We start from the raw sequence: 11,271 nt of genomic DNA on the forward strand, positions 1-11,271 counted from the left end.
TTTCATTTGCCACACCAGTAAGCCTAGATTTCTTAATCTTGTTTCTTTTATAATTATCTGGGTTTATTATCTTTTTTTTATAACTTGTATGATCAGACTCACAACCACTATCAGCCATTTAAAAAAGCAGTTAATCAATTTAAATCACTATAAAAATGATCAAACGTAATAAATCAACTTTATTTACCACGCTGTTGTACAATCAAAACAGCAAAGTGAGGTTACGTTTGGTCCACTGACTTCAGCGCAAAGTTTCTTGTTTTTTGTTAAAAGGGCTGAAGTCCGGACTTTGGCCCTTTTAAAAAAAAACAACTTTAAGACACTGTACAGGCTAGAGATAACTTTTGACAGACACTTTTTTAACACAAAATGATGGGGCTATCCTTTGAATAGACAAATTTGCGAAAAAGTCAATTTTGTAAAATATGTGTACACCCTTTTAACATTCATCGATTCATATAGCATGATATGGGTTTAAGAACAGAAAAATGTAAAAAAATTCTTTTAGTTGATTAGAGTAAAAAAATTTACTTAGTAATGCGAATAGCAACAAATTGTTTTTATAGATATATTAATCTAAAAACTAGATTTAAATAATTATTTATTTTCTTTGGTCTGTATGATTAAATAAACTTTCGAACCAGATTTGTTAAGCAAAGAAGTATGTTTTGATGTTATTTGTTATGCAGAGAAAAGGTAGTTTAAAATTGTTAAAAAAAGTTATTATGGCAAAGAATAAAAATTTAAAAAAAAGAAAAGTTAACCGAAAATTTTAAGTTTTAAATTTTTTATATTTTTAAATGTTTATATATATATATATATATATATATATATATATATATATATATATATATATATATATATATATATATATATATATATATATATATATATATATATATATATATATATATATATATATATATATATATATATATATATAATATAGTTAAACATTTCCATAGATAAAGCTGATCAACCTTTAACTAAACACGACAACTTTTTCTTTTTTTTTTTTCATTTCTCAAGATTTAAAGATTTAATTTGTAGCATTAAATCCTATGATGAATGTAATTCTAAGGAATTTCCTCTTAAATATCTGGATGAAATAGCTTTGAAAGAATGAAAAGATTGAAACTATGAAAGAGATTTTCAATAAAATTTTGTATTAAATGTGCAATTTGTGAATGAAAATACTTCTTTAATTCATCACGAGCATTTAGTATGCCTGATAGAGATACCAGAGCAGTAAAATCTCAAGAAATTAATGTTAGAACTGTTATAGCTTTTAGAGAAATTAGACAACGTCACAAGGCAATGAAAGTACTTGCATCTATTTTTGAATATGCCCCCACCAATGAGTTTGTTTTCGTTTAATGAAATAAACTCTGACCTATTGAAATTTTATGAAGCTGCTTCTTGTGATAGCATAAAAGATGCTGTGACAGAGGTTAGAAACAAAGATTTTTCGACTGCAGTTGAAAATGATATTGTTGAGATACAGATTGAAATTGACGGTTCATGGCAGAAACGTGATCATTTATCTCTAAATGGTGCACTGCTGTTGCAAAAACTAACCGTAAAGTTGTTGATTACCAAGCATTTTCAAAGTTTTGTCATGGGTGTGCTTTGTGACAAAGTAAGAGCAATAAAGGCGGTTATGGAAAGTTTTTGAATACACATTTTTGTGACCTCAACCACATTCAGTCATCAGGTGCCATGGAATCAGTAGGTGCTTTATTGTTTTTTACAGAATCATTGGCAAAGTACAATGTCCATTATTCTCATTATATAGGAGATGAAGATACTGAATCGAATAAGAATGTTGTAAAGGCAAAGCCATACAGAGATGATCTTGTCCCAGTAAAGATAGAGTGCGTTGGTCATGTCCAAAAACGCCTAGGCACTCAGCTACGTGAAAAATGCCTTGACACTCAGCTACTAAAATTTGATGTAACTTAAAGGGTAAAAAGTTAAATGATGAAAAGATTATATCAGGGAAAGGAAGGTTGACAGACAAGATCGTTAATAAAATGCAAAACTTTTATGGCATGAGTATTAGACAAAATATCTTAGCAGCATGGAGTGGAGACCGTAATAAAGCCGTAATATTGTCGCATTGCTCGAATATAAGCAACAGCGAAGAGAGACATCAATTTTGTCTACGTACAAAGAAAAGCTGGTGTAAGTTTTGGCAGAATGACAAAAATTAAAAGCCATCAGTTTATCTACCTCTTGCTATTAAAAATATTCTTAAAGAAACATTCTTGGCAGATGATTTATTATCAGTCAGATGATTTATTATCAAAATGCCTGGATGGCGCAACACAAAATCCAAATTAACCTTTCAACCAGATAATCTAGAAAAAGTGACAAAAAAACATTTTTGTTACTAAAAAGGTACTAGATCTGGGTGTTGCTTCAGCTGTAATAAATTATAATGATAGTTTAAGAGGTTTCACAATAATTTTTAATTATTTGCAGCTCTTGGAAGTTTTATGATCCAAGGTTTGTGGAAGAAGGACATATTGAGAGTAAAGAACGCAATTAAAAATTCAACTCTTAAGCAAAAAACGGCTAGAAGGAAAAGGAGATATATCAGAAAGGGTTACATTGGTAAGGAGAAAGAAAAAGAGGGAGAAGATTCTTTTGTTTCAGGAAATTTTTAATGAATATATTGTTTTTAAACTTTGAAGCTTGATATCTCAATTGTATTTTTTTGTCTGACCGGGAACAGTAAATCATTCATATCTTTCTAACCAGGTATGCAATTGAGTTCAAACTTTTGGGCTTGTTTCTTTATAGATAGAACTACAATACCTTACTAGAACTAATCTGAAACTTGTTTCCATTTAAATATATTGCTATTTTACCTTAGGATTTTGTATCGATAATATCCTTTAAAATTGAAAGTGCTGCCATTTTAAAAATAATTTTTATTTTTAAAATAGCAGTTTTTCTAGTAAGCTTTTGTTTATTACATTATTATCTATCGGTGTTGTAAGTTTTTGCTTATAATGTCATAAAAAGGTTGAGAAAATGTTGTTTTCCTTTTAATAGATTTTTTTGCATTTTATGCTGAATCAGCAAAAAAAAAAGATAATTATTTTTTTTTTGAGCATTTTTAATTCTATTAAGAAGTATTTTTCTTTAAAACTAGTTTTGGTATATGATTATGTTGGCAATCAAAAAATATTTTTTTTACCTGATAAGTTGAATTTTTAATGTGTTATTATGTTGAAATATAAGTTATATTTTTTGTTCATGGAAGAATATATGCATTTTTACACATTCTTCGTACTATTTAAATCATAATAAATAATTCTACAAAAAGATGCTTAATATACCGCATTTTGTTACCTCTTCTATACACACAGTTTTGCATTTGAAATTGTACTTACATTAATATCTTTTTTTTTAGCTAGAGATTTTGAAAGTTAATAAATATATCTTGAGATGTCTTATTTTTTTCTTGTAAAAATTGACATTTTTGATTTTCAAAAATTCTCAAAACCTAAAATAATGAATTAACTTTGAAATCTCTAACTAACTATGGACCTAACGCACTAAGGACCATTTGTGGAATTTTTTTATAAATGAAGTAAAAGATAAGTGTGAGTTTATTCTGATACTTCTATGTGACTTTTTGACTAACTTTCATAAAATTGGCAGCCATTTTTAAAAAACATCTTTTTATTATTTGATTAAAAAAAAAAGCTTTTAAGACGGAAAAAAACACATCTAAACTTATAATAATAGTAACAATATATTTCACGGAAAGGAGGTAATCCACTGTTATTCAGGTTGGTAGCCCTCCTATTGATCTATATTTGTGTTATGCATCAATTGTCGGAAGTACTCGATCAATTATGTCAGCTCTACTGAAAACAAACTCAGTTGCCTATGCCTTAAATAAAAATGAAGAACTCCGTTACGAATTTCTTGCTTTTAAAACAGCCATGGAAAAATAGTTACAGCTACTTAAAGATGAAAACTGTATACTGCGTCAACAACTAGAGAATTTTAGAAAAGAAAAAGCCGTTCAATCAATTCATATATTCTGAAATAGTTGTTACATTCACGGAAGTTTACAAATAGTACATGTTCAACAAAAGCAACAAAAGCAACATTCTTTGAAGCCTTCTTATTCTGATATCACCAAAATTGGTACTACTGCCAGCTACGCTCTTATGAGTACAATAGAAAAAAAACAAGCGCATGCAGGCTAATAGAGATCCTAAAGTATTGTTTATTGAAGTGCAAAACCCTCATATGAGTTCTACTGAAGAATGTTTAAATGAAGACACAAGTACAGTTAGTGATATACACCAAGCAATCAATCTACCTGTAAATATAAAATCTATTAATCGTCTGACTAATTCAAGCCGTGCATCAGCATATTTGATAAAAAATAACCTTCCTGCTCCTATTATAGTTGAATTTAACTCTATAGATGCTCATAATAAGGTAATTTCCTCAACAAAAAAATTATTTAACACAAAATATAAAGAAATCTTTATCCGACCAAATCGTACTCCATTAGAGCAAGCAAACTTCAATGAGCTATATGCTGAAAAAAATAAATTTGAATGAGCAGCTCCAATCCAATCTAAAACTTGATCAGCCCTTTCGATATGTTGTTCGCTGCATCGATGTCACCAAAACAATCTCAATTCGTGGAATCGATAAGCATCCCTTCGTGGACAAAAAAGCAGCAGCAGATGCGAGAAAAGTTAAAATGGTTGAACCCTTGCAAGCATCCATATCAACCACAAACAATTATAGCAATGCCCTCCAAACAATATAAACAATCAGCTACACACCCAACAATTAAAAAAAATTTATCATCTGCTAGTTATCTAAACTGTTTTTACACCAATGCTACATCATTGAACCACCAAAAACTCCAAGAGCTTTTTCTAGCTGCTGCTAATTTTGAATATGATGTCATTTTTATTACGGAAACTTGGTTAATGAATTTTCAGCACCTTTTTTTCCTAATTACAATATTTATAGAAAAGATCGATGAATGCACAAAATATAAATTGCACACAGGAATTAAACATTCAAAACAACTCTGGTTTGAACTTATATTAAATAAAGAATCTCTTCTTATAGGATGCATTTATTGCCCACCAACTAGTAGCGTATCAGCCTTCAACGAAATTGCTAGATCCATTTCATATTCAAAATCTCTAATTGAAAACAAAAAACTCCATGGCCTTATTATTACTGGGAATTTCAACTTTGCAAACATCAACAAAGGTTGGTTGAATACAACTGGCGGTGAAACCAGTTTGGACGCCAAATTTGCTAATATTATTTTTGAACTTCACTTCTATTAACATGTAACCAAACCAACTTTTATGCAATCCAATGGTTCTTCAAAAAATACACTTGACCTAATAATTAGCGAATCCGTTGATTGAATCAATGAGATCATCTTCGGTCCACCTCACAAGGTCACTGCACTTTGTCCTGGCAGTATCAGTTATCTAATGTTACTATCAGCAATAACCTCTCCAGATATTCAGATAACCCGTGAACTGTTATTCTTAATCAAACACAAGAGAAAGCTCTGGTTTCTCAATGTCAATGGCAAATGGAAAACCATTCCTCTGGTTAACGAGTACAAAAAAACTCGTTATCTGGTAAAGAAAGCAACTTGTGATGCAATCCGTAAATATGAAATTAATTTATCTAATGACAAGAAAAACCAAAAAGAAATTTTTTGCTTATATTAATAGCAAACGCACTGTAAGTCACCAGATTTGTGTCATTAAAATTAATGACTAGGGAAATTAGTTGCGACTAATTTTTTATTGCCAATACTCTAAACAAACAGTTTCAATCTGTCTTTACCATTGAACCTCACATTCAAAATTTACCACTTTTTACTAAACACACATCTATATCACTTTTTCTTATCTTCTTTGATTATGAGTCTGTTCGAAGTCACCTCGTTTGTAGTTTTTTCTCGTAATCAACAAATCAACAAACAGATAAATTAAATCAATAAACGATAATCTTTTCTCCAAACTAAAACTCTGCTCTTTACAAATTTTTCCTCAATATATATATATATACTCTATGCTTTTCCTAAAATATCCTTCCAAACACCGTCATAAATCACCGCAAAAACATATTTACAATTATTATTGGTAAAAACTATTAAAGCTATTAAACTTCTAACGTCATTAAATGTTCTAGAACCTTCCGGAATTACACTCCTCCTTGATCCTTACGGATCATCCAAATAGCAATCAAAGTATTTCGAAGGCATGCGCCGTTCCCGACCACTCCGTCACAAAAGCATGTCGATTTCTTGGGGTCTATCTTCAGCTTCGACATTTTCCTCGTTCGTCTCTAATACATCTTTAACTTGCTCTCCTTGATTTTTAGCGTTCTCTTGACCAGTTTCAGTATTCATCTCTATTTCCACATCAGGGATAATGCAGGACTGAGTATCATTTCGAGGTCTAACGTGTTTCACATGACGCGGAATGCCGTTCACTTCTACGATTTGTTTCGACGCATTCCGAGTTATCGTAGCTGGTTGCCACTTTGTATAGCACCTCGCATTTGGTGGTTTCAGCCAGACTTTATCGCCAATTCGAAATCTCTCGTTCGTGACATTTTGCGCAGGAAGATTCTCTTTTCCCAATCCTTTCACACCAATGGTATAACTGTATATTTTGTCCATTGGACTTGCACCATTTTTGTCGGCTGAGACATTGTACCAATATAGTGCTTCCGGTATCGACATTTTCGATTGTTCTGCTATTCTCTTGATCGTACGGTGGTTTCTTTCCACAATTCCATTTCCTTCAGGATAATAAGCGGCTCTAAATCTAATTTGTACTCCCCAACTATCAAGGAAACTCCTTATCTTTTTAGTTTTAAATGTCGGCTCATTGTCAGTCAATATTTCAGACGGTGCTCCACGTTCACAAAAAATAAGACGGAGTATTCGGACTATGGCAAGACTTCCGTATGAGCTTGATAATTGTCGCCACAACGCGTATTTTGAAGGTCCACAATCAATTAGACTCAAAAACTTGTCAGTGCCATAATGCGTGATGTCCATGGCCAATCTCTCCCAGTTACCTTCAACATCCAATTTCCTTTTTTCCCACCGTATTGGCACTGGATCTATTGACTGACATGGTTCGCAACTTTTTATCACGTTTCGAAATTCGTTTTCAGTAGCAGTCGTAATTGCTTTACGAACAAAGTTTAACGTTCGATTCACTCCGAAATGTCCAGTTCTTTGGTGTATATCGGAAATAGATTCAGCCTTCGTAGCTGCGATTCCCATACAACTATTCTGACACTCTGGCACAGTCAGTTTGTTGAGCCATCTGCTGCGAACTCTTGTTAATGCGTCAGCCAAATTATCTTTAGAAGGAATGAGTTTCACATCAACGCTAAGGGCGTCAGAAACCCAGTGGAATACTGTCACGGAATCGGTAAAAACAGTCACTTTCTTCAGCTTCCACATCAGAGCCATATTCATTCCACGTATCACAGCGTCTAATTCTGCCATGTTTATATGAATATCAGACGTTTCTTTTCGCAGCCATGTTGCATCCTCCACAGTAGTTTCCCCAACTTGAATAAGAGCACCAATCGCTAAAGAACTGGCATCAACCCACACTTTTCCCTCATCACCACACACAGCCCAATCACCACAAGCAGGCTCGCAACGTTCCACCTCAGCAAATACTTCTTTAAGCACCCACTTAACGTTCTCATCACAAATTTCATCGTCCCAACCCTTCGTCAGACTGACAGCTTTCCTCTTCAAGAGACTACAAATCACTCGCAGCCAACCACACACGGGTAAATGTCCTATCAACTGTCCACAGATTGAAAACACAACTCTCCTGGTTAACTTTTGCGAGATAGCATCAACTTGATTCCCTCTGGACCACATCAGTTTGTTACCAACCTTGCGCACACACAATCATAACACACGAACTCCATTATCACCAATCTGCTCACCTTCTTTACTTTCTAAACCATATTTAAAAAAATGCCTCTTGACATAATCAAGACTCACCACACTTTCGTCTACGAAAATGTCGTCAACATAAACGGACGTTCCACTCTTCACTAATTTGTCTTGATCAATGACGGCACTCACAACGGATTTCATGATCATTGGCGCAACGTTCAATCCAAAACCAAGTCGTGTCAAACAATACCTTTTATTTCGAAACACCACTGTTTGGAAGGGCCAAAGAGACTTATCAGTTTTTAGTTGAAGATAAGCCTTGCGTAAATCAGTAATTGCTGGTTTGTTACCCATTCTTCTCCATTCTCTAACCTTTTCGACACACACATCTGCATCTCTCGTGTATGTCTCAATGAAATCGTTAGCTTCTCTCCAGTCCAGAACAGGTCGGATTTTGTGGTCTTTGTTTCTCTTAATGACAGCCATTAAAGGAATCTGCCCTTTGGGCGGCCCCAATTCATTTTCGTCATAATCTAACAGCCACTTCCGATCAATCCAATCCTGTAGTTCGTTTTCATAGTCTGCTCTAGCATGTTGTGGAATTCCGTACTGTGCCACTTTATTACGCAATCGATCGGGGCTTTCTCCATCTCTCCATTTCCATTTGACTCTCCATTCAACACCATTAAAAACTGCTTCATGATCTTTCTTTTTTATTTCGATTTTCTTGACTTTGTCCTTGTTCAAAGCCGATGCTCCACAGTAACTCAATCCGAACTTCGCTTTTCCCAAAGGAGAAATGGATACTCCTCCTAGTAATTTAATGGAACTCATTCCGAGCATCATATTAACTCCAAACGGTTGGAAGTCCACTAAAATAACTTCATCACGTGCTTTAATGCCATCAACCTCAAGAATCACGACCGCTGACCCAGTGCACTGATGAACTTTTCCTTCAAATGTTACTACCTTTTGAGAGTTTGAGTACCTACATTGACTTTTGGGCAGGAATTTTTTATTCAATATTGTCTTCGAACATCCTGTGTCCACTAAAGCTGTTGCAACCATACCGTTAACTTTCAAACGAATAACAGATAATGCGCTCATTCCACCGTTGTTCAGGAGCGAGGTAGTGCAGATTCCTCGCTCTTGCAATCGTTTCCCTGCAGCTTCCAGCATTTCGATGCAATGTGTCCTTCCTCACCACATTTAAAACATCTAACAGTCTTCGGTGACAAGTTCTTCGCAAGCAAACAATTCTAATGTGATTCAAACCTTTGCAGTTGTAACACACTAACGCAGTTTTTGTAGCATGGCGTCTAGATACAGCGCCAACAGCGTTACTGTCAATCACATTTGCACAGTTCAAAGCAGCTCTCACTCTGGGTAACATTATATCAATCGGGTCCATTACGGCTCGAAATCTTGATGATAAGACTTCTGGCAAACCCACAACAAACGCCAAACGCACAGACTCCTCTGATAATTTAGCAAGATAGGCTAATCGTCTTAAATCAGCCAAAAACACGTCGGCTTTTTCTCCGTCACATAATTTTCGTTTTGTAAACAGTTCATATGCAGTATATGCATCTACAGAAAACGCCGCTAATAACACACGCTCGACTTCCACTACATCTTTTTTATCTTCCGCGGTTAAAGCATCGTACACTGCATAAGCAGCTTCTCTGAGAAGAATCGGAAAAAGTAGTTCAAGCTTTAAGTTCTGAATTTCAGCAAGCATATCAAATAATCTCATACTTGGTTCCATGCCCGGTTAGCTTGTAGTTTTTTCTCGTAATCAACAAATCAACAAACAGATAAATTAAATCAATAAACGATAATCTTTTCTCCAAACTAAAACTCTGCTCTTTACAAATTTTTCCTCAATATATATATATACTCTATGCTTTTCCTAAAATATCCTTCCAAACACCGTCATAAATCACCGCAAAAACATATTTACAATTATTATTGGTAAAAACTATTAAAGCTATTAAATTTCTAACGTCATTAAATGTTCTAGAACTTTCCGGAATTACATCGTTACTCTTGATGGTTATAAATCTATCGGTGAAGATCAAATAAGTCCTTACGTACTCAAGGCATGCTCTAACACAATAGCAACTCCACTATCCATGATCTACCAAAAATCAATGGAACAAGGCATGTTAACAAAGGCATGGCTTGTAGCAAATGTGACTCCTTTGTTCAAAGGAGGTTCTAAAATGGATCCAAACAATTACAGTCCCATTTCCATTACTTCTGTGCCATGCAAAATAATAGAGAAAGTTCTATATCGAATTGTCAGCATGGTTTCATAAACAAAAAATCTTGCGTTACTAATTTACTTGAGACTACGGATTTTCTGACCCACAATATGTCACGTAAGCTTCCTGTTGACGTTGTCTTTCAAGATTTTGCTAAGGCGTTTGACAAAGTTCCTCATACTTGACTGCTACAAAAGCTGAAATCCTATGGAATTGAAGGTAAAATTTTAAACTGGATTAAAGTGTTTCTTTCAAATCGTACTCAACGTGTCCAACTTGGTAATGTAAAATCGGAATGGGAGAAAGTTACTAGTGGCGTTTCTCAAGGCTCAATTCTTGGTCCAACGCTTTTTGCTATCTTCATTAATGATTTACCAGAACAAATTAGAACAAAAATATATGCAAAATGTATGCAGACGATACAAAAATCCTAAGCGTGGGCAGTACTGAAGAACAAAAAAATTGTCTGCAAGCTGACATTTACAACATTGTTAATTGGGTTCAAGAATGGCTTATGGAAATAAATATTAGGAGATGTAAAATAATGCATTTCAACCAATCCAAATTCGTTCCACACCTATACTTTATTGATGACCGAAGCTCAAACAACAGTCTCAACAGAGTTCAACTTGAATCAACCTCATCAGAAAGAGACCTTGGTGTTTTAATTTCCAATGACCTAAAGCAAAATTACCCAACTTCTATAGCTACAGCCAAGGCTAACAAAATGCTTGGTGTCCTAAAACATTGCTTAATAAGAAAAGAACATTTTTATAATTGAAAGCATTCAACGGCGTGTTAAAGTACCGCAAGAAATGAAGCCTTTTGACTATCAATCAAGGTGTATCAAACTTGGTCTCACTTCTCTATGCGAACGAAGAAAACGATTGGATATTTTCAAAAATCGCATCCGGTACCATCGTGAAATCAACAAAAACTGTCAGGTCCAATATAACTTTTTAACAACCGTGTAGCAAACGCACGGAATGCCTTGCTAAACAATGTCGTAAATACTACTTCAGTGAAAAAGTTTAAAACTAATTTAGA

At 34.0% G+C, this 11,271-nt stretch overlaps 1 protein-coding gene across 1 annotated transcript; it reads right to left on the minus strand.

The window, feature by feature from the left end:
- Positions 1-6,304: 6,304 nt before the first annotated feature.
- LOC136086923 (uncharacterized) lies at positions 6,305-7,936 on the minus strand. Its single transcript, XM_065809422.1, has one exon. It carries the CDS (start codon positions 7,934-7,936, stop codon positions 6,305-6,307), a length of 1,632 nt encoding a protein of 543 aa, XP_065665494.1.
- Positions 7,937-11,271: the final 3,335 nt, after the last annotated feature.

The sequence above is a fragment of the Hydra vulgaris genome, chromosome 11, assembly GCF_038396675.1.
Source record: "Hydra vulgaris chromosome 11, alternate assembly HydraT2T_AEP".
Lineage (NCBI taxonomy): Eukaryota > Metazoa > Cnidaria > Hydrozoa > Anthoathecata > Hydridae > Hydra > Hydra vulgaris.

Bases quoted from the DNA above. Each gene is read 5' to 3' on its own strand.
- LOC136086923 (XM_065809422.1), bottom strand. From the start codon at position 7,936: ATGTGGTCCAGAGGGAATCAAGTTGATGCTATCTCGCAAAAGTTAACC.